Raw genomic sequence first — 22,360 nt, forward strand, 5'->3', positions numbered from 1 at the left:
GGCCCAGTGTCCAGCGTCTAAGCCACCGGTATCCGCATGGATAAGCGCGGGCTGCTTTGAGCGCCGTGCGCTGCTGCTGGAGGACTGCGGTGCGCAATCCCGCGGCTTTTCTCCGCGCGGGGCCGGCTTGGTTCCTTGAGGAAAGAATGAGCGTCCCCATTCCGGAGCTGTCCTTCATGACAACCTAAAGCCGCGAAACCTCAGGAACAAGCATCCAGCTTCAGATCGCTCTCAGGAAACCGATGCTGGGTGAGCAAGAGGGCGCCTCAGGTCAGAAGAGCAGGGAGCTGGTTCTCGGGAGAACCTATCTGTCCAACCCCAAACGCCCATCCACTGCTGGGATCCAACTTCTCTAAGAATTGAAACAACATCCCTGGACGAAAGGGCGAGTGTTGAATTGGGTCACACTGCGGGGAGAGGGATGCAGGATCTGCCCAGAGTCCAGGCTCTTGAGACACCTCTCCGGCCCGAGCGTGGGTTCCACCAGACAGCAGAAGGGCGGAGTCGCGAGAGGACGCTGGGGGTGCCTCGGCGGTGGTGTCGCTGGGATAGATGGTCCCCCAAAGGTTCCAGTCCAGCTTTTGCCTGCGACTGCAGACTCCCTCCCTACCCCAGTCCCTCGCCCCGCCCCGCCCCGCCCCCCACCTTGGGGCAGGTGAGCGGCGGCCAATGGGCGCACGCGGGGCAGGTGCCCGCTAACTCGCGCCAAGCGGCGCAGCGTCCGAGGCCCGGCGGGGCAGAGCAGCGAAGATCGCGGGCCCGGGTCGGCCCGGGCTACACTTGGAAGCGAGGGAGCCGGGTTCAGCCTTCGGGCCCTGGAAGCAGCTAGCAGTAACGCAGGCAGCGCTCGAGCGCTGGTGCCCGCGCCGGGAGCTCCCCGCTGCGGCCGACGCTCCCGGCAGCGCACGGTGGCCGGACCCCGCGCCGCGGGCTAGCGCGCCCCTCACCGCCCAGCGCCTGGCTCGCCGGCGGGGGCTGAACGCGGGCGGGAGGGCAGAGGGGGTGAGGGGTGCGGGTGTGTGTGCATGTGCCTGGCTGGGTGCACACCCCGCAAGGCGGCAGCGCCGGGACGCGGAGCGCTCCCCAGAGCCCCGCTGTCTTGCACGACTACGGCGGCCAGGAGCATGTTCCAGCCCGCGGCCAAGCGGGGCTTTACCATTGAGTCCTTGGTAGCCAAGGACGGTGGCACCGGCGGGGGCACTGGCGGCGGGGGAACCGGCTCCCATCCCTTGGCGGCGGCAGCCTCAGAAGAACCGCTCCGGCCCACGGCGCTCAACTACCCTCACCCCAGCGCAGCCGAGGCAGCCTTCGTGAGCGGCTTTCCGGCCGCTGCGGCCGCGGGCGCCGGCCGCTCGCTCTACGGAGGGCCGGAGCTCGTCTTCCCCGAGGCCATGAACCACCCCGCGCTGACTGTGCACCCGGCGGCGCACCAGCTGGGCGCCTCCCCGCTGCAGCCCCCGCACTCCTTCTTCGGCGCCCAGCACCGGGACCCTCTCCACTTCTACCCCTGGGTCCTACGGAACCGCTTCTTCGGCCACCGCTTCCAGGGTGAGTGCCCACGTTGTGCCCGCCGGCGCGGGCTGCCGGCATAGCTCCGGCGAGGACCGGGGGAGGCTCGGGGGCGCGCGGAGCTGTTGAGAAGTTGCTGAGAAGGGCGCAGGTCCGCGGAGGTCCGTTCCCAAACATAGTAAAAACCCGTAGGATCCATCTGTGCTCTGCCGTGTGGTTCTCCTGCCCAGAGAGCACGACTGGAACCTCCAGGCTTTCCCAAGAATGAGACTGGTCAGGACGCCAAACCCAGGCGCATTCTCGCAGTCACTCCTGGCCCTTCCTCAGGCCGGCCTGGTCTCTCTCCCGATTGAGTCAGACCCAGCATAAGAGCTCAGGGCCCGCTATCCTCCTACGCCCCGGCTCGAGCCTGGGCCATACTTTGCTCTCGCGTTCGCCACTAACTTTCAGGGATCAGCACTCGCTGGTGCATCAAGACAGGGTAAAGTCCAGTGTGTGCCCGGCCCGGTGGGAAGCAGGGCAGCGGGCAAGGTGGACGGCATGGTTAATGTTCAGTATGGAGTGCTCAGACGTCTTGGGATGTTTCTCTGCAACCTTGGCCAGACTTCTTCAAGTCACCAGCGCCTCTCAGACCTAGGCTGATGAAGGTTTGCAATAAGCAAACTGGCTTCTTCACCGCTGGCCCTGTCGAGGGGCCCGCCAGGCTGCAGCCAGACCGAAGACAGTTCTCCTGGGCAAGGGGCGTGGGCAGAGGGCTTTTAAGGTTGTAGTGTCCTAGCCCCCTGGTTGGCACCTGGCAATGGGTTTGCTAGTTAAGATCTCCTATAGGCCACACACACACACACACACACACACACACACACACACTTGAATTATCTGACTTTTCCAAAAAAGAATTTCATTTGTTCGAGTTCATTTATTCCCTTGAATCTGTTGGTCTCTCTCTCTCTCTGCCTTCATTTGTACTGAAATTACTTTAATTCCCAGTTTTATTTTGTTAATGTAGACTAGACCTTAACATGTGAGGTTCCATTACTTAGAGGGAGCTAGATTATTCTGCTTTTAGTAAAACAATGAAACGAACAACGCTAGAGCTTCTCCTCCTGTAGCTAATCTGATAGTAAGCAAAGTGTATACATCCAAAGTAAATTAGATGTTTGGTACAGTTACTCACAATAATTGCTTCTTGAAGCTTTGTCAACTGCTTGACTGAGAAAAAACTGCTTTCCGAGGTCCAGTTTTCCCAGTGCCACCTGGCCAATAGATGCTTACCTGGCAGATCCCATTGATTAGAGAAAGTGATTACTTGAACAAGAATCTTTGTGGGTAGACTTCTCTCCATTGGATTTTTTAAGATTTTTCCAAATCCAAATCCAAGAAAAGGAAAAAAAAAAAAGATAAAGAATGAAATACAATGTTAGCCACTTTGGAAAAAAGTTACTATGACTTAAAAATAAATATTTACTGATAAAACGAGGTTTCATTCGATTTTACCCGGATCCCAAATGGTATTCTTTAGTCTGGGTCTCAAAATCTGCTGCCCACGGGCAGAATTTGAACCTCGGCAGTTAATGAGCCCGCAGTAGATGGGTAGGTAGGTGGGAAGGGGACAGGGGCTTGATGAGGAGGGGTGGCAGGTCCTAAGCCCTGTCCAGACACTTTGCTTGACCTGAGATGGCTACTCGGGCGCCGCCCTCTGCTTCGGATCCCGGGTCCCGGATCCATTGCCTGCCGCACCACTTTTGCTCCTCCAGCTTCACCCAAGTGGACCAGGGTTGCGGAGGGCAACAGACGCCTTGGGAGAGATTCAGCTCCGTTTCTTGGCATCCCTGGCCAGGTGAGGCTGGATAAATTCTCTGCAATTCCCTCGGAAATTGCCGCTGTTCCCTGAGCCACAAGTCTCAGTGGGTAAATTGTCGAGTTGCACAAACGGTCGGATTTTTCTCTCAAGAACCGTGTCTGGACGCGGAGATGGAGCCAACTGTGGCCGCATTTTCCTACTGAGAAATTCGGTGGTATTGAAGGACTTTTCAAACCCTAACGTACTGTGGCCAGTCATCTCGGCAGACCGATGCGCGCCTCGCGGCTTTGCATTCTCCAGTCCTGGCAGCGCTTCTGGGCTGAGAGCGGAGCCGTCCCAGGGCCTCCGGCGCCGCGTTTTCTAGAGAACCCCGTCTCTGCGATGCTCTTTTCAGCCCGTTTTAAAGCAAGAAACCAAACCCTACCCGAACGAAAAGAAAATGTGTCTGCGCTCTGGCTCTGTGCGTTGCGCTCTCAAGCTGCGCGGTCCTGGCGCTCCGGGAAGCCGCATCTCCGCTGAGCGAGGCTGTGGAAGAGGAAAAGCGAGCGCTGAAAGATCAAGACCTCCGAGACCCGGGCAGCTCGCAAAGCCTGCAGCAGAGGAACCTGCGAAGAGCCAGATTGGTTACATTTTGGTGCTATTTCCTGGAGATCAAGAACTTTCAAGGCAAGAAAGCGGCACCGGGAGGGGTCAGTGAGAGAACCAACCCTGCCGACTGGCGCTGGTAATGGGCCGAAGCTTCAAAGGGTGCTTTTGTTCCGGTAGGAGGTGGGAAGGCAGGAGGTAATCTCTGTTGCTTGGCCTGCCTCGCTCAATCATAGCCCCAGGCCCCTCCGCCCTGTAATCCAGCCTGGAGTCTCTGGCCAGCGAAGCCTCTCCAGAGAACTGCTGTTCAGCCCAGGCGCTTTGGACCCCTAGCTCTGGCTTCCTGCTTTCTCATTCCTGGAAGTATCTATTACTAGTTCCCAGCCAGCCATTGCCTTGAAGAGGCCCGAAGAGGCTGTGGGAAAACCGGTGGGGTGGAGAACGTTAAGTTCCTAACTCCGGGGAAGGCTGTAACAACAGTCCCTTTCCACTTTTCTACTTGTCCTGGTCTGAAACTGGCAGCACATCCTCACAGCCTGATTACTGCTGTCATCCAAACAGGCTGCACCCCAGCTCCAAGCTTGTGGTCCAGCCTTAGAAACTGAAGAGCAGGGAAGGCTGGAGGCCTTAGGACTGAATGCACCGAACCGTTAGGTTAGAGTAAAAGGGGCTCAGGTAGCTAGAAACTTAAGGTACCCTTGCTTGTCCTTTCAGAAACAAGTAACAATTGATCAGCACCTTGGGGCAGTTAGTTTTGTACTAAACATCCTCTTTCTGAGAAAAGCCCTACTTCTTTTGGAATCAAATAACCGATCTATCGTTTAACAGTATTTTGGATAATTTCCCAATCACCTCCTTCTTCATGTTGGCTTAAAAGGATTTCTGTGTTCCTGCGTATGCAGATGGACACCAAGACATCACAGTGAACTGGGACCATTCTTTCAGTGAGGTAGAACACGAGCAACTTAGTTTTCCCCAACACTAGCCAGACTAAAGGCAAGGAGCGTGCATGTCAGGGCAGAGCTTCTTGCTGCCATCCTTCACTCTGGATTTAGAAAAATATAGAGCACTCCACTCCATCACACAGGTGACTGACACAAAACAGCCGTGAAGGAGGCACAGCACAGCAGCGTGCACCCGTGCCTTCCCAGCCCCAGGCGTGCTGCACACCTCTGCACCCCACTCACTCACATCTGTGGGGCTTTCTGTGCTGACCAGCTTAGGCCAGCTGGAGGCTAAATCCAAATGCTGAGATGAGCTACGGTTTGGTTTTGTTTTTTAAATTCTCTCTCTTTCTCCGGTTCATTTGTTCAGAGGAAACCACTGTGGAGACATCACCGGGACTCAGAGCAATGTTTTCTGAAGCAATTCATTTTAACAAGAATAAGAAGCTTCCTGTATGCCTTCCCCACATTCCCTTGCCCACTACATTAGTCTTCAGCCCCAGAGACTTTAATCCTTTGTACTCCCCCTGAGCAGTTTCATTTTTCTTCTCTCAGCCTTCTGTGGGAGAATGCTTCCCTTGACTCTGTCTTTCCACCACCTCACTTAAACTGAGGCTTGGGGCTTGCTCCACTTTGAGTGGCTCATTGGGCACTGTGTCCCTCTATCACTTGCTTATAATATCATCCCATTGACTTTTGTATCAGCCCAGATCTAGCTGCTTGAAATGGATAAGGTGACTAGAGGTTAATGCTTGTTTCTCTGGAAGTAGTAGCCCCTCAATTCTTGGCAATCATGTCCTACCACAAAGTCCAATGAAATTAGCCTGCATAAGTCTCTAAAGCCAAAGGACTTGGAGAAAGTTAGGCAGATTCTACCAGCAGAGAGAGTAATCTGGAGAGTGTTAGCAATAGCATCTCCATAATGTGTTTCTATTTCACTTACATAGATGTTTCCAAAGATGGAATATCTCGGGTGAATTGTCAAATCATTGTTTTAAAAGCAAAACAATAGGTCAAATTGAGTCAAACCAGTAGCCATCTCTGAAGAAATTAATTGGATCAGTCAATCTCAACGGCTAAGTCTTGTCAAAACATTCCATCTAGGGCTCTGTGTTGTTGATGGGTCAGGGGGACTGTTAACATGCCACTGTGTGAGAAACCATAGGCGATGTTGTCAGGGCTTGTTTTGGGTCTGTGAGCATGTGCAGCTAAGGCAGAAATCATGTGAGAGCCGTGGTGTGTGTGTGTGTGTGTGTGTGTGTGTGTAGGGGAGTGTTGCTGTGAGTGGGGGCAAAGGGTGGGTGGATGCCTGTTTTGGGCCTTAACACTGACCACCACTCCAGCCTCATCCAGTCCTCCTAAGTGTGGGAGCAGAGTGCAACATTTGCCAAGGGACAATCACACTTCAATAATCCTATACAATGAATGAGAGAGAAAGACAGTAGAGAAACTGGAGCATATTTACACATGCCCATGCAGAAACCTATATCCATATATATTTTAAAGAGCAAGATGACATCTAGATATTTATTTTCTTGTTTCTTGAGTATGGCACTTTTCGGGATGAAGTAGGTTCTTTTCTCATCAGAGAGCAGTAAGAATCTGCTGTGAAGACTGGGTTTTAACCTTGCAGCTGGCCTCCAGACAGTTTAAGGACTGGGGAGAGAAATGTCGGGAAGAGGGGAGGAATAACCCTGACTTTAGATCTCCAGAGGCTGCCCCAAGGGTGGACCTAGCTTTTGACCTACTTTTACCTCTTACAAGACAAATTTTGGGCCTGTTGGCAAGACTTTTCAAGGGCTAGTAGCCAGGGCATTTTGCTGCAAAGACTAGTTTAAGCAGGTGTAAAGGGAGAGTCCTAGCTTGTAGTTTCTGAATCTGAATCTGATTGCTCACTGCCCTTATCACCTTCTGGACAACCAGTCCTGACTTTACTTTTCAATTAAATTTTTAATTAAAAACAAACCGTTAGGGGCCCAGAGGAGGCGGCTGGGAAAGGACAGGAGAAGAGAGCCAGGGAACTTTTGCCACCCCCTTGGCTTCCAGGCAGTGTGGATTTGGGCAGATGGGGGCTTCACCGGGCCTGGGCTCACCTCTCGGTCCCAAGAAGTGAGCCCCTGAGATTCAGTGTGTCCTGGGAGTAGTACTGCGTGTGTGGGGGAGACGCTGGGAACCGGGGTGGACTTGGACAGGTGTGATTGCAGAGACAGCAAGGGCTCCGGGGCGCAGGAGCCTGGTGGGAGGCTGGCCCTGGCCAGCTCTCCAGGCTGCAGCTCACGGCGCCCCTTCTCTCTGTCTGTACCTGCGTGTGCTGCCCTGCCGTCGACCGGCCGCGGGCCCGCAGCGAGCGACGTGCCCCAGGACGGGCTGCTTCTGCACGGCCCCTTCGCGCGCAAGCCCAAGCGGATCCGCACGGCCTTCTCGCCCTCGCAGCTGCTGCGACTGGAGCGCGCCTTCGAGAAGAACCACTACGTGGTGGGCGCCGAGCGGAAGCAGCTGGCCGGCAGCCTCAGCCTCTCCGAGACGCAGGTAATAACCCTGGCCGCGCTGCCCTGCGCCCGATGGAGCCGGGAGGTGGGGAGGCGGGGCGGGCCGTGCAGCGCGGCTCTGGGCCTCGCCTAGCCGGCCGGGGTTGGCTCCCGGAGAGCCGCCGGGCGCTCCTGTTCTCTTAGCCCTGGCCTCCGATCGGGTGCTGAGGCCACCAGACTTCCGAGGAGTACTAGAGGCCCGGCACTAGATGCACCCGGCCTGTGGCAGTGGGTGCCCCGGGACGCCCAGGGTACAGAGAGCCAGCGGGCAGCACCGGTTCTCCGGACCGATCGCGGCCTGGGGATCTGTGCAGCCACTGCCCTGGGGCGCCTGGCCTTCCTGGCTCGGGCAGCGCGGCTATTCGTGGGCAAAGCTAGCGAGGCCGCAGCTGTGTGCAGTAGTGTTGTGTGGGAAGAAAGCCCAGGCGTCCTCGAGCCACCGGCGTCGGAGCTGAGGGACTGAGGCTGGGAGCAGCCAGCTCCTGTCTAGGTCTGAGATGGCCCTGGCCCTGGCGTGTACTAAGACTGTGTGCAGGAGGAGCCTCTAGCAAGGCGCAGGAGGGCAGGGAAACAGGCCGGGTCTCGGGGGTGCTCTGTCGTGTCAAGGGCTGGGGGAGGAGGGATAAACTGCAGAGGCATTGGTGGGGGCTTCAGCTGGGGAGATTACAGTTTTACCAGTAGCATGTTTGTAACTGATAGTGAAAACGTTTTTTAAAAGAAGTAGATGGGCGCTGTAAGAAGGCAAACTGAGTTCATCCTAAGCGTTTTCCCATAAATATATGCTACCTGGAAGCAGTGTCTAAGCTCTTGGTCCGCCCAGGCAGGTGTACTGATCCGGCCAAGTGACCCTCAGTCCAGGTGCTGCCCCAGAGGCCTTCTGTGCCTGCCATTTCCCGGAGCTGAGGGTGAGAAAGGTGACTTCCAAGCCCAACGGTTTGCTCACCCCGCTGGCATTTCACCTGCTGCCCTTGGTTGTGCATCTGTATTACTGTCACCTCCCGTCCCAGCACAGTGGGAAGGTCCCCACTTGAACAGGTCCCGGCCTGGGGCCTCCCACTGGCAGCTAGGGTAAGAAATAGCCTGTTGGGGGAGCTGGAGAACCTCACCGCGACCCGTTTTCTGGCCCAACCTGGCCCTGTGGTCCTTTGGCATCTACTGCAGTGTGGGTCTGATGCCCCTCTTAACAACCAGCGCGTGGTTCCCGGCTCCACCGCAAGACCAGTGCGCTTTCAGATTTGCTCCTGAGCTGCTTTAACTGCAGAGAATAATCTCCTAAAGCAACAGAGTTAATTTTAAAAATGTTTTAAAAGAGAACTATGTTTGAAAGATAAATTAGGAGCACCTCTTTTGGCTCCTGGCAGGCGGTTTTTAAAAATTATTGTTTAAAACACGGTCTCAACTTAAAAGGGATGTTGCATTTAAAAGTAATATCTATTAAATTTTAACTGCAGAAATGTAAGAAAACACGAGTTTGTAATCCTACCACTCACAGATCAGCACCTGTTGAAATAATGTCATTGTTTTTAAATTTTCCATTTTTTAGCTCAGGGAGAGCACTTTTAATTAACTTTCTTTCAAACTGAATCTAGCTGCCTATCAATATTTGCACCTCACAATGCCAGTTTTTATTGAGATTTTCAAACATATATTTAAGATAAAATCAGATAGAATAAAATGACATACCCAGATTTATTATCAGAATGCATGGCCAATCTCATTTCCTTTAAAACAAGCTGATGTTTGCAAAGGAACAACAAAAAATTGTAGAATTAGGAACTTTGAGCATGAGGAATTTCATGGGGGCCACATCTCTTTCCAAGTGAAGATCACAAAATATAGAGATGAACTGAGCACAGTCAGAAAGATATGACCTCAAACCTCCCTGCTAACTAAATGTGTGACCTTGGACAAATCACCAACCTCTCTGAGTTCTGATTTTCTATAGGTTATGCAAAGATTATAGGCACCTAATAAAAACTCAAATAATATTAATTCCTACCCCAGTCTGTTTCTTCCCTTTGTTTAAAGAAATATGTCAGGTTAGTGGCCTAATAAGAACCAAACCTGTATGTCCTCCAGGCTAGTCCTCTTCCTTCGTCATCTGGTCTCCATCATCAGAGTTGACTTTCTGTTGTCCTCATAACTTATCATTTGACAGAGGCTATGTCATTAACTAATTATCTATCCACCTCTTAGTATTTACCAGGCAAGTTTAACTGTCATTTTCAGCTGTCAACTATTTGTCAAACATCGGTTACTCCCATTAGCACCCTGCTATATATTTCTGCTGTCAGTAACTACATTTGTAGCTCAGAGCTTTCTAATCTGCTCATGAATAGCGGTTTTATATCTATCCGTCTACATCTGTTAATTTAAAAATTATTTCCTATTTTCTGTTAATTACATGTTCTTCTTCCTAACAGTAACTGCTATTTACCCATCTGTTGATTATCTCTTTTGTTTCATCTTCTGTGTCTATCCATCTCAAACTTCTATCTAAATACAGCTATAAGTAACCGGTAGTTTATTCATGTCAGCGGATGGTTGTCTACCATCCCATGAGCTCTGGCTTTGTCTTCTCTCTGGGTCTCAGTTGATGTATCTGTGCCACTGAGTGAAATGAATTCCAGCGTTTTCTCTAGTCCTTAGTTTCTGTGGCTCATTTATATTCTACTTCTCTGTATCTCTAAATAATCCCTCCTCCACATTCACAGAGCTCACAGTATATTTTCCCTACAATCATAATATGCATCACATTGTACTGTTATTACTTGTTTAATTATCTGTCATGTCCAAATATCAAGCTGTTTACATCTCATAGGGAGATCTTAAAATACAGATTCCCAGGCATCACCTAGGAAATTGTCTTAGAAGGTACATGATAGACTCCAGGAGAAAGTTTAAAAACAGTCCCCTGGATGATTTTGAGGAACAATAGGCTTGAGCATCTTGGCTGTAGCCTGTCTGTTTCTCACAGGGCTGGGCTCAGTGCCCAGCATGGAATAGATGCTCAATAAACTTGCATTGAATGAATATACCTACTCCTTTCAATCTCACATATGTGAATGTTATCTGTCATTCCTCTTGCTGCGTGTTGTCACTGTCTCTCTCCTCGCTCTATTTCTCTTTTCCTTGCACTTTTATAGCTGATTGTTGATTTAGATGCTAGAAATTCTGGTTTGTGGATAAAGCTTCTGGGAAGGTTGAGCAATAGGAAAAGGGGGTTGTACTCCCAAAGCTTCAGTACCAGATCTTGGGAGTGGGCAGATGATGCTATTTTGTTGTTGGTGTAGGGCTTTATGTTTTGCCAAGAATAGAGAATTTGTCCTGGGATGGTCAGTGGGTCAGCTTGGGAAATGGAAGTTTTCCATCTGGTCCTAATTATTTTGCTCTTCATTGCCATGGTATAGCTATTGAATGCGACAGGGAAGGTACCTAGCTCAGCTTTAGTCCTTGAGACTTGTTGAACAGACTAATCCCTGAGTCAGGTTGGAGACTTAAGTACAATGAGTGTGTGTGTGTGTGTGTGTAATGAATATGACTTATTGTAATTGATGCCCAAAGGTCAGATGATATTATACCTGATGCCTTGAGGCAACCATACAGTGTGAGTGCCACTTGCATGCTTCTATGTAGATGTATATGTTCATGTGAGGGGGTACATTAGTTTTAGCAGGAATGGAAGCATGTAGGTATTCCTGGAAGATCATTTTGGTCAATGTGTCCAGATGTCCCTTCTGCTCTGAGTAGTTCTGCCTTGACCTTGCCTAGTTGTGAGTTTAGCTGAACTGCGAGGGAAAAGGATGCAAAACTGTGATCCTTAACCTTAGAGAGTACTCATTCAGTGGTGGCGGCTAAATGCAAAGTATGGACACTTGTAGAACATACAAGGATGAGTGCCTGGAGTCCCCTTGAAGTCACCGCTACAGGATGAAGGTGGTCAGTGGGCAGAAGGATTCCAGGAGATCTCTGCCTGAAAGCCTTGTAGGGATGCATAGGATTCTAGATTAAAGGCAAGGAAGGGAAAGGTTTGAGATGGCAGGGTAAGAAGGCGAAGGAGCCATGAAGTCCAGCTACCATCTTGGAGCCTGAGAGCAAGGAGGAAGGTATTGACAGGCAGGAGTGTGTAGTCTACCATTTGTGGGTTTCCCCCCAGAGGTATGCAAAAGAAGCTTCTAGAAGTTCCTTCCTCATCTAGAATGCTCTATCCTTTGGAGGATGGGTGATAGGGAGCTGTCTAAGCTTCCCTGAATTTCAGGGAAATCAGGAGACTTTTGTTATTAGCTTTCTGTGGTTCTGTGATGATGTGTCCCTTTTTGGCTTTTCTCTTCAAGAGTTTCTGCATCTCTGATGTTCTTGGAGTCCTGTGTGGTGGGGTGAGGAGCAGGTAAATAAGACTGGAGTGGTTCTACAAGGAGCTGGGACAAGAAACATGGTCCTGGAGAGGCTAGTGGGTATTGTGATGTCTCCCTGAGAGTGGGGGGAGGGGGGGCCCAGGATGGGCTAAGAGAAGAGGAGATGGAAAGACACAGAAAGAGCCGGAGATTTAACTCAGTGGCATAAGCACCTGCCTGGTAATTATGAGGTTGTGAGTTCGACCCCCGGTACAACAAAAAAAGAGTTATACCATAGTTGGTGTGAAGTTGGAGTGATCTCAGCTTGGGGGATAAATGTTGAGCTTAGCCTGGCATTAGGCTTGACCTCGAGAGTGGGAACATTGACATGAACAAATGAAAGGAAATGGATCCTCAGAGGAGAGGGCAGAGAAAGCAGGCTGAGGGGTAACTTGATTGATGTCTCCAAACTGTCTGTTCTGAGGACTTTCTCTGTGTCTGAGGATGACAGAATAAGATGACAGGCTTAAATTAAAGCAGAACAGATAACAGTAGAACATAAGGAGAAGCTTCCTGTGTCAAAGATCTTCATACGGATATTTGAACTCCTTGAGAAGGTCTCCTGAAAATATGCAGGGCTGAGGTTGAAGAAGTGATAAAAAAGAAGGGGTCTAGACTCCCTTCACTCAAAACAGCACATTATTTAAAGGTAAAATATGATTTGCTCTAAGATGTTGGGTAGAGTTGGAGCTTGCTTGTTTATTGGCTCATTTGTGCCTTTACTCATATATTAACACACGCATGCCTTCACTTTAATGCATACACTGGCCGGCCCTTTAAAGAACTAACACATTCATTCATCCACAGTAGTTTCATCTTCATTTTGTCTGACTCAACCTGAGCTTTGCCCCTGTCAACAATGGATTTCCCTCCCATTCCTTCAAGAAGTAACAATCCAATCTGCCACACAGAATTAAGAATCGACTCACTTGTAAAATTGTCCTCTAAAATAATCCCTCCCAAAGGCTCCCATCTTTCCAACACTCAGCACTTCCCAAACCCCTTTTCTGATTATTAGTCTTCTGTTCCTCTTCTACTGATTTCCTCCCATTTTCCAGGTCTGCCCTATCATCTTTTCCTTAGAGCACAAGGTTAGGTCAAGTCACCATGTGGGAAGATCCTGTCTGGGACCTTCAGAGCAGGATCTTAAAGGCCAAGTGAAAGTATTCCAAGTTTGGGAACTCAGGCAAAAGTGGGGAGTCTTGAAACAATCTGACTTCAGTTGGTTGAAAGGATCCCAAATTAACATTCTATCTGTGCTTTTGGGGCTAAGAGAGGTGAGTAGTGTATCGGTGTTGGGTTAGGGTGCAGAACAGGTACAGCCTCTGAAGGCTAGCTGGCTCCTATGGGCTGGCGGCCACACCATATGACCTGCTTTCTTTCTAGGTTCACTGTTCTCCTTAGGTGACTCCAGAGCTGCCCTACTAAGTAGAAATTTTATATCACTCTCATCTGTTATATTCAGAACTCATTTCCTCTTTTATTCCCAAGTGAAAAGTAACTATTACTGGGTATAGTGGCACACTCCTGTAATCCCATGTTGGGAGGCTGAGGCAGGAGGATTGTAAGTTCAAGACTAACTTGGGAAACCAAGTGAGATCCTATTTTAAAATAAAAATTTCAATAGGCTGGAGGTATAACTTAGTGATAAAGTACTTGTCTGGCATGTGCAAGGCGTTATATTCATTCCCCAGCACCACATACATATTTGTTAAAAACTATTGTTAATAATGCATTAAAGAAAATTCAGATAAGTGGAAAGAAGAAATAAAAATCACTCATAATTTGGGCACATTTGTTTCTAGTCTTTTTTCTATCCATGGATTCTGTTTTCCATGGTTGTGACCACACTGTGCCAGTGCTGTGCATCCTAGCTTTGTCACTAGCATTATGAAGTCATAAGTGTCCCCGTTAGCAGTCTGTAAACAGCATCTGGACACTCAGCCCAAGGCTATTTTCCAGAAGATGCCAAGCTGCCTAGGGAAGGGTTGTTTCCTTGTTTCTAGAGAGCTGCTTCCTTGACCACAATATTTCCATGGAGAAAATACCCTGCATCACCTTTTCCTTGGTATAACAGGAAGCTGCCTCTGGGCTGGGCACATATCCTGTGCCTGCAGTTCCACCATGGGTGCTTTACTTCTTAGAGTCAGTGTTGCTGGGTGAGGGTAGTATTCTGGGTCCATTTTGCTAGAGACCAGTGTGAATGCCGTTTCCTTCACAGGAGACTTGGGAGCATGTGTGGGAGGAAGAAAGGTGCGAGGAGGGACCCTCTGTCCCCGATGTCATCCACCATCACCTGGGGATCTCCTATGACCAGCTCACTTGGGCTTCTTAGAAATGACACCCTAGCCCTGCATCCAACCGTGAGTCATGCACAGGAGGCAGGGTGAGCTCACCCACCCACTGGCTGGCACAGACACAGCAGGCTCTGGGGCTGAGGGCAGGGGCTGGGATGGCTGCCATATGGTTGTGCTGAGAACCATTGATGACCAGCCCTATGCCCAACAATAGGTGGGCATGAAATCCAGATGCCCTTGCATCCAGAGCATCTGCCTTCCTCCCATGCATACCTAGTGAGACACATGGGCTACAGGTGTGTTTCATGCCTTGGAAATAAAGGAAGAAACCCCATGCCCTTACTCCATCCCTTTCGCAAGGAATCCTGCGTCTTCCTGGGCCAGCCTTCCTCTCTGTGGCTGGCTGTGGTGTCCTTATCCTAGTGCTCTAAAATCAAGTTGCCAGGCAGATGGTATAGTGGGAATCCTGATGGTGAAGAGGGGGATTGTGAGGGGAAAACCAGGTAAGACTCAGTGGAGAGGACAGAGAGGAGTATCTGATGGTGTGTGAGGTGGCTCCTCCATCTTGGCCCATGAAGCTGTACCAAGCATTAGAGTTCCTTCATGTCGAGTCTCTGCTTTGCGTGGTGCAGGCACTTGGATGCCAGGCCTGCCTCTGGCTGCACGGCCTGGCTTTGTGGCTAAAGCCTGTGCTTGCTGTAGGGGCTACACTGGGTGGCCTTTCTAAGAGCTTCCCTCACCCCTGCCCAAGGTCCAGGATCTCTTCTCAGCAGCTACCACTGCTGCCCAAAGGTGCCCACCACCACTCAACCCCCGCAGCTCAACATATGCTTTTTGCACAGCTGCAGCAGGCACACTGACCTGCTTTTCAGTGAGTTAACATGTCAAGGGAACCGTCTGTGTCTGGCAACCTGCTCTCCCTGTGTGCCCTTCCTGGGCACCCTCAGAGCCTCCATCCAGGAGGAATCTTGGAGCTGCAAAGGTTCCAAACACATTTCTCCTGTGGATGAGGGACCTAAGCCCAGAGAAGGGAAGAGACAGCCACAGTAGATGCCTTGCTCCCTTTGCCAGCTCTGAGTGGGGTTTGGGTCTGGCCTGAGTAAACACTGGAGGAGGAAGAGAGGGATAATTTAAAAAAAAGGCAGGGGATAATTAGAGATGAGTCTAAGGTTGGGGAGGCTTCCTGGAGAATCTCGGAATCACAGACCTGTCCCTTCCCCATCATGGAGGATGTGTGTCCAATTTCAAGGTTGAACCTCAACATTCGCATTGTGAGGGCTATCACTGCCTGACACAGAGGGGAACAGGGCTCACTATGTTCAACCAGGAGCTTGATCTTTTCCCTCAGGATTTCTCCTGTGACTTGTTCCCACATGTGGATGAGCCATAAGGACCAGTACTATGTAGGCAGGCAGGCAGTCTAGAGCTGCCACTGAAGGACAGAGCAGTACTCTGAGATGGGGCCTCTGATACACTTCCTCTCCATTCTGTCTGTTCGAGAAGGACAAGAGCTTGCAGAGGAGCTGGCACCCAAGGACAGGGCACCCTGCTGCACAGCTTGATGTGGAGCAGGGGAAATCCACATAAGGAAGCTCTTAAAGGGTCCTCTGATGAAGGACTCTGACAGCATGTTGGTCAGAGCCTCCAGGGGCAGTTCTGGGACACCCAGGTGTGGTTAGACTGCTCTAGGGCCTGCTGTTGGTACGGATGCCATCTCCTGCTAATAAAGCCATGTCTGCTCTGTCTTTTTGTGCAGCAAAGAGTGTGGGGATAGTCCAGGGCATGGGCTCCCTGGGAACTCACCTGTGGCTTGTCACATGTTCTTGCATTGACTGTTCACTCAATCCTGCAGTGAAGCGATTATTATCTCTTCTTTAGAAACTGGTGGAGTGGCATGTCTCACATGTGCTCTCTGCTTTGCTGTGGCTGCAGGAACCAGGATGATCAGCAACTCCAGAACCCCCACCCTCACGTTTGCTTGAGAGAGAGACAGGAAAACCATCTCTCTCTCTCTCTCTCTCTCTCTCTCTCTCTCTCTCTCTCTCTCTCTCTCTCTGGCCCAGTATCCTCTTCCTGCCCCATCTCACTTGCAGCTAGAAGAGCAGTCCTCCAGACCCATTCTGTGGCAGCTGGCTGGAGGAAGGGACCTTTGCCCTGCACAGCCTCAGTTTCCCCATCAGGGTCCCAGCTCACCCCAAGTGCTGAGCTCGTCTGGCTGCCCTGGGGCCTCTTGGGTGTTTCTCACCTGTGCCCCCTCCCTCCCTGGCCAGGTGAAGGTGTGGTTCCAGAACCGGAGGACAAAGTACAAACGGCAGAAGCTGGAGGAGGAAGGACCAGAGTCTGAGCAGAAGAAGAAGGGCTCGCACCACATCAACCGGTGGCGCATTGCCACGAAGCAGGCCAACGGGGAAGACATCGATGTCACCTCTAATGATTAGGGGATCACCTATGAACTCACGAGGGCAGAGTGCTGCTTGCTGCTGGCCAGGCCCCTGGGGGGCCCAAGCTGGACTCTGGTCACTCCCTGGCCAGGCTACAGGGAGGCTTCGGGTCACAGCCCCATGTGGCTTGGAGCCTGGGGCCACCACCAGCAGAAGGACAGGAAATGGGCTGGCTGAGGCCTGGGACTGCTTGGCCTTATCCATGGAGAGCCTGCCTGCCTGGGCAGGCTGCCTGCCGCTGCAGCCTCCCAGCTGCTCTCCATCTCTCTTATCTTCCTTTTGTTTTGATGCATTTTGGTTTTAATTTATTTTCAGGCACCCACTGTAGTTCTTAGTGATCCCCTTGTGTCTCCCTTCCCTATGGGAATAATAAAAAAGCTCTCTCTCAATGACACAGCATCCAGCTCCAACCCTAGAGGCTGGGGTGGTGGGTTCCAGCTCTGGGGCCTGTGGGGCTGGTACGGCAAGTATGTTCAGGGACCTGGTGCCTGAGGTGAGGAACTGGATGGGCAAGGTCAATCTACTGACCTCTCTCCTTTGGTTGATGGTCAACACTGGTCTCTTAACCCCAGCTCTCTCTCAAGCAGGAGAAACTGATTTTAGACTAGGACAGGGCCACCTGTGTTTTAAAGGAGGCCAGGGCCAGGTTTTTCCAAACTCACTGAGAGGTAACAGTCAAGTGAGGGAGCTTATAGAGACTTAGGTGGCTTCTCCAGTTGAGCAGAAACCAGAGGGACAGTGTAGTGGTGTCACAGAGGCTGACTCTCTCAACCCTACGTCCTGGCCCCACCAGGCTACTCATCTGTCCTTGAAGAACCCCTGGGCAGATTACAGCTCCCAAGACAGGGCTTGAGGCTGAGCCTGTGCCAGACCCCAGTGATTCCTGGCGCAGGAAACAGTGACAAGGCAGGGCCCTGAGGTCCCTTGTTCACTTGTCCTTCATTCATTGGTCATACAAGATTTTCTTCATTCTGGAAAAGCAAACCTGTGTTCCTAATAGTCTTGTCTTTCCCACTTGGAGAACCGCCTCTACTTCTTCACCCCTCATGTGCTCCCTAAAGCTCTGCTCTTTGGCCTCTGCTCCAGCACTCTGCTGATGCTAATGACAGTCATTGGCCTCCTGTCCAGACTCACATGGCCTCTGGCCTGCTGGCCATGCTCTCCTTACCGCCTGCCTGCATTCTGTACCGTGGACACCTGTTCTGGCCTCGCTGAGAGCTCCTGGGCTTCATCCATGCATTGTTTGCCTTTGCTGACCCTGGTCAGTCCTCCCCATTGTGCCTCTGCCAGCCTTCATATCTACTTCGTAAGACCCCTCTTTGGCTCCTCTATCTGTGTCTCTAGGCACCCGCTGCCAAGCCTGCTGTACCCCACACTCCTCAGCACCTCAAGCCCAATACATTCACTGCTGGGCTCCTTTCCTTACTGCCCTCTAGGACTGCCCCCTCAGCAAACAACCTTCAGGTAAAGGGAAACTGGGAGTCTTCCTCAAGCTTCCTCCTCTCCCCCAGCCACTCCACCTCAGTGCAGCACCCTCAGATGCCCGGCCCCTGGCCAGGCCCAGCTCTGTTCCCCTGAGGGCCTCTATGAATGTCTAGGATGGATACCATTTCAAAGGAGGCCATCCACACTGCAGCTAGGGTTCTCTTCCTCACACCCAAATAGGATCCTGTCCTTCTTCTCAGCCTGTCACCACCTCCACTTCCCCATCCTCTGCTGCTCCCGCCTTGTTTCTGGTGCCCTCTGCTTCAGTCTCACCTGTTTTAGTCCCTGAGCGAGCTGAGGCTCTTTGCTGTGCTGTGCCTTTGTTTATGCAGTAGGTGAGTACACTATGGGTGCTGGATCCTTCTGAAACATGATGGAAAGATGTCAAAGGCCTGGCCTTGTTGCCTGGGCCACATGCAGAGATCCAAGCACACTGGTCCTTCTGTGGGACGCCAGATCCAGGTCCCACAGGCCTACTGGACTCACTGTCTCCTCTACCCGCCTCACCTGTGTCCAGTCAATGCTAGAAACCAAAGGGCTTTGCAAAAATCCGTCTGCCACCGCCCCTAATTCCATTTACCAAGAATGCATCCTTCACATCTGGAAAACCCTCGCCTGAATAAGTCCAGGTTACACCAAGAGGTAACTCTCTCACTGCCGAGCAGGTGGGGTGAACTCTGGAGGGCACTGCACATACAGTTGGGGTGAGGGCAAGAAGAGGTGCCTTTTGGTCCCAGTGGGGGACCGAGGAATAGATGAGCTGCTCCTCCCTAGATCCTGTCTGCTTGGTGGGGGGAAGGGTCCAGGAAGATCACAGCAGAGCACCCCCTCATGCAAATAAAGGGCTGGGAAGGACCTGGGGGAAAACTGCCAATCTCCCCACCAGGCCTGTGGGGCGGGGTGGGGAGTCCCCGCTGCAGGCCCATCCATCCCCCATGTTGTGCCTCTCCCGCAGACGGTAAATATTGGTGTTGTGACTTCATTAATAAAGGCTTCTGTGAGCCTGAAAAACATGGAATCAGGATGAACTATTTTCTGAGCTGCGGGCTTGCCAGGTTTGCTAATTTGGGAGTTTTTGGGCCCTCTCCAGGGAACAAACCAAAGTCTCTCTTGAAGAGACGCAGATGCAGCTGAGAAGACAGGACTGCTGCTCCCTTCCCTCCCCTGCTAGCCCCTCCCACCTGGAGAGCAGGAAGGCACAGGGCAAGGTGGACAGTGGACACTGGCCTGCTGGTTTCCCGTGTGTGGGAGTTGCTGGCCAGGCCTTCCCTGAGGAGCCGAGTCGGCCACCTCCCCTCGGCTGGGCTGGCCTCCTGGCCCTGCAGAGTGAAGGGCTATCATGAACACTTGTAAGAGCTCTGAGATGCATGGGCCTGGGGTGGAAAGAGTGCAGGGAGCTGTTCTTAACTCATGGCTGAAGTCACAGGCCTTGCCTTCCGAGAACAATCTTTACACATCTTGTCCACAAAACTTTACAAGATTGGTCCGCTGTGGCCTTTGCAGTGCAGTGCACACTTCTAGCACCTCTGCATCTGTGTGTAGCCTCCTTGCAGGTGTGGTGACTGTGTCCCACAGAGCACAACATAGCCTTGGCCAAGTGGACTTGGCTCTGTCCTGGAGAGAGCCATCAGGGCCTACAGGCCTCCCAGACCCTGCTCCAGGGCAGTCTTGCAGGGAGAGGGGGTGGGGAGGCCAGCAGGCTGAGTGGTGCGGGCCCAGCCAGCTTTCCTGTCAGACGGGGCTGCCAAGGCGGAGCCAGACATCGGGAACAGGTTTAACCAATTACCCAGGCACCCCATCTGCTGTCTGGGGTTCGTGTGAGGGTGAGTGCATGTGAGGGTGTTCGGAGTGTCTGGGCGGGCTGTGGGCGTGCGCAAAAGTGTGACTGTGTGGGTGTGTGTGGGCGTGCGGCTGTGCATGTGTGTTGTGCATGTGTGCAATGTGTGGCTGCACATCCCAGTCAGTCCCTCATTTGTCCAGACAACCTGTTTATGGTCTTCCTGACCCCTCAAGACTTCAAAGTATGTCACAATCCACCCAGCACCCCCCGTTTCTTTCCTACTCTTTGTCACCCCCTACTCTCAGGATTTATCAGCTCTGAATAGACCCTCTCAAGTCACAAAATCCTTTCCTATCAGATCATAAGCCATTCCCATTGGCCTGCTCACTGTCCCTTTTATGGTCAGTGCTGGGCCTTATGAGACCTCCTTACCATGGCCCCCTATATTCTCCAACACATCCCATTACGCCTTAATTGCACCTTCCTGGCAAAGTCTCATGCCTGCTTGGATCATTTCTGTACCTGCCCTTGCCGTCAGCCTATGAAAACATCAGGGAGCATGCTGGGTAATTTCCTTCAGTCTCCGGGGCTCAGTCCCCATTGATGAGACCCCTCAATTCTATAGGACATGTCTCAGACTGTCATTCTCCTCAAAGCTCTCTTCCCCTTACTCTTAGCAGAGGACTTCAATCTTCAGAAAAATAAAAGACAGCTCTAGAAGGGAAGGCTTTTTTCTCATCAGTCAGAGAAATTGTCATCAAACAGGGCAATGGAGGAGAGTTTAATAAGAGAACAATTAATTCTTGAAACCCACAGGGGATGTTGCAATACTTCAGGGCTGGTAACAATGGGGAGCTCACAGAGCCTACACAGCCTGGGCCCAAAGAAGTAGGCACAGTGGCCAGAACTTGAGAGGATAGCTGCTTGGGACAGGCTTCCAGACAGGAGCTGTGACCTATAGTAGAAAAGCTGGGCATGGTGGCACCCTCCTATAATCCCAGCATTTGGGAGGCTGAGGCAGGAGGATCGTTGCAAGTGTGAGACCCGCCTGACTACAATGTGAGCCCAAGGCCAGCCTGAACTGCATAGCCAGACTCTTTCAAAAAGCCACATATGGCAGGAGGGACAGAAGGATACATCCTCCAGTCTCACTCAGTCCTCCAGCTTCCTGTTAGTGGCTCCCACTGGTGGAAGACAGACAGCAAGTACAGACAAGCCCGCCTCCCCTGGAGTCCACTTCCCTCAGCAGGAAGGCAGGGACACAGGCAGGTCTGGAGGAGCCTAACCTTTGACTCCCACCCCACCCTCACTACCTGCCTCCCGTTATACCCATGACACCTTTTTCCTAGGAGGATCCATGGCTTAGGCTCCAAATTCCATCTGTACTCCTGGGACCTCATGCCTGGTCTGTTCTTCTCTCCTGTCTGGACAGCCTCTTTTGCCTCCTGCCTCAGCATCTCCTACCAAGTGCTTTCTTAGTCCATGTTACTCGAGCCATTGACATGTCTGCCCAACTTGCACCAAATCTCTTTAGAGAATTACGTTTGCTGACATCAGTGAAAGGCCACTGACTTCACACCACATGGAAACCATTTGCCCTGACCACACTCCAAGACTGCAAGACCCCGAATGCTTTGGTCTTCAACTTCCTTGACTTTCAGGGCCAGTTAAGCATGAAGAACAACTCCTACTGTACCACTCTCCTCTCTTGGCCCTCTGGAACACAACACTCTCCTTCTTCTGTGCTTATCTCCTGTATTAGTGTACCAGGGCTGCCATAACCGAGCACCACAGTCTGGGCGGGTTTCTTCTGAGCCTCTGTCCTTGACATGCAGACAACTGCCTTCATGCTTACCTGCCTTCTCTTGGCATGTCCTGATCTCCTAATCTTATAAGGACCCCACCATAATAGTCCGGTAATAGGATCAGGGTTCACACTACTGATCTCATTTTTAACTTATTACTTTTTGAAAGTCCTTATCTCCAAATACAGTCACATTCTGTATTTGCAGCTGAGACTTCAGCATCTGAACTTCGGGATCCTATCAGATCTCTCACAGGAACACTAAGAACTTGCATCACCTTTCCTGTAGATTTTTCTTCCTTCTCTGTTTCTAGACTCAGAGAAACCACATACCCTTCTCCCAAGCTGCCCAAGCAGGAACCTAGGGCATCTCAGCCTCCTCCTCCTTCCCACTTTACAGGGAACTATGGAGAGCTGCTCAATCCTGCATGCCTCTGCCTCTCTCCATCCACATCCCTACCATGGTGACCCAGGCCCCATAACCCCATTGTGACTGCTGCAGTCGCCCCTATCTGGTTTCCTCAGTGGTTCTGTGTCCACTTTCCCCTCTGCATGGCTCAGGAAGACACCTTTCTCCATGTTAGGTCTCAGAAACTCACTTGCCCCTGGCCTATGGCAGCTGGTCCCTAGCCCCTCCTGGGACTTGCCTGGTCCTCTAACATCCATGAGCTTGGAGTCTGGACTGACAGTGGTGGCAGGGTCCTTTCCCCTGCCACATCTGTATATGCAGAAGAGGAGCGCCAATGTCAGGTGTCCTGGGACTGATGTATGAGGTTTCCAAGGAAGGGTCTG

At 51.6% G+C, this 22,360-nt stretch overlaps 1 protein-coding gene across 1 annotated transcript; it reads left to right on the top strand.

The window, feature by feature from the left end:
- Positions 1-597: 597 nt before the first annotated feature.
- Emx1 (empty spiracles homeobox 1) lies at positions 598-16,891 on the top strand. Its single transcript, XM_003469001.5, has 3 exons — positions 598-1,548; positions 7,184-7,368; positions 16,329-16,891. Exons 1-3 carry the CDS (start codon positions 1,026-1,028, stop codon positions 16,494-16,496), a joined length of 876 nt encoding a protein of 291 aa, XP_003469049.3. The 5' UTR covers positions 598-1,025; the 3' UTR covers positions 16,497-16,891.
- The last annotated feature ends 5,469 nt before the right edge of the window (positions 16,892-22,360 follow it).

This window comes from Cavia porcellus, unplaced genomic scaffold, assembly GCF_034190915.1.
Source record: "Cavia porcellus strain 051 isolate PalLab524CR breed Dunkin Hartley unplaced genomic scaffold, mCavPor4.1 scaffold_18, whole genome shotgun sequence".
Lineage (NCBI taxonomy): Eukaryota > Metazoa > Chordata > Mammalia > Rodentia > Caviidae > Cavia > Cavia porcellus.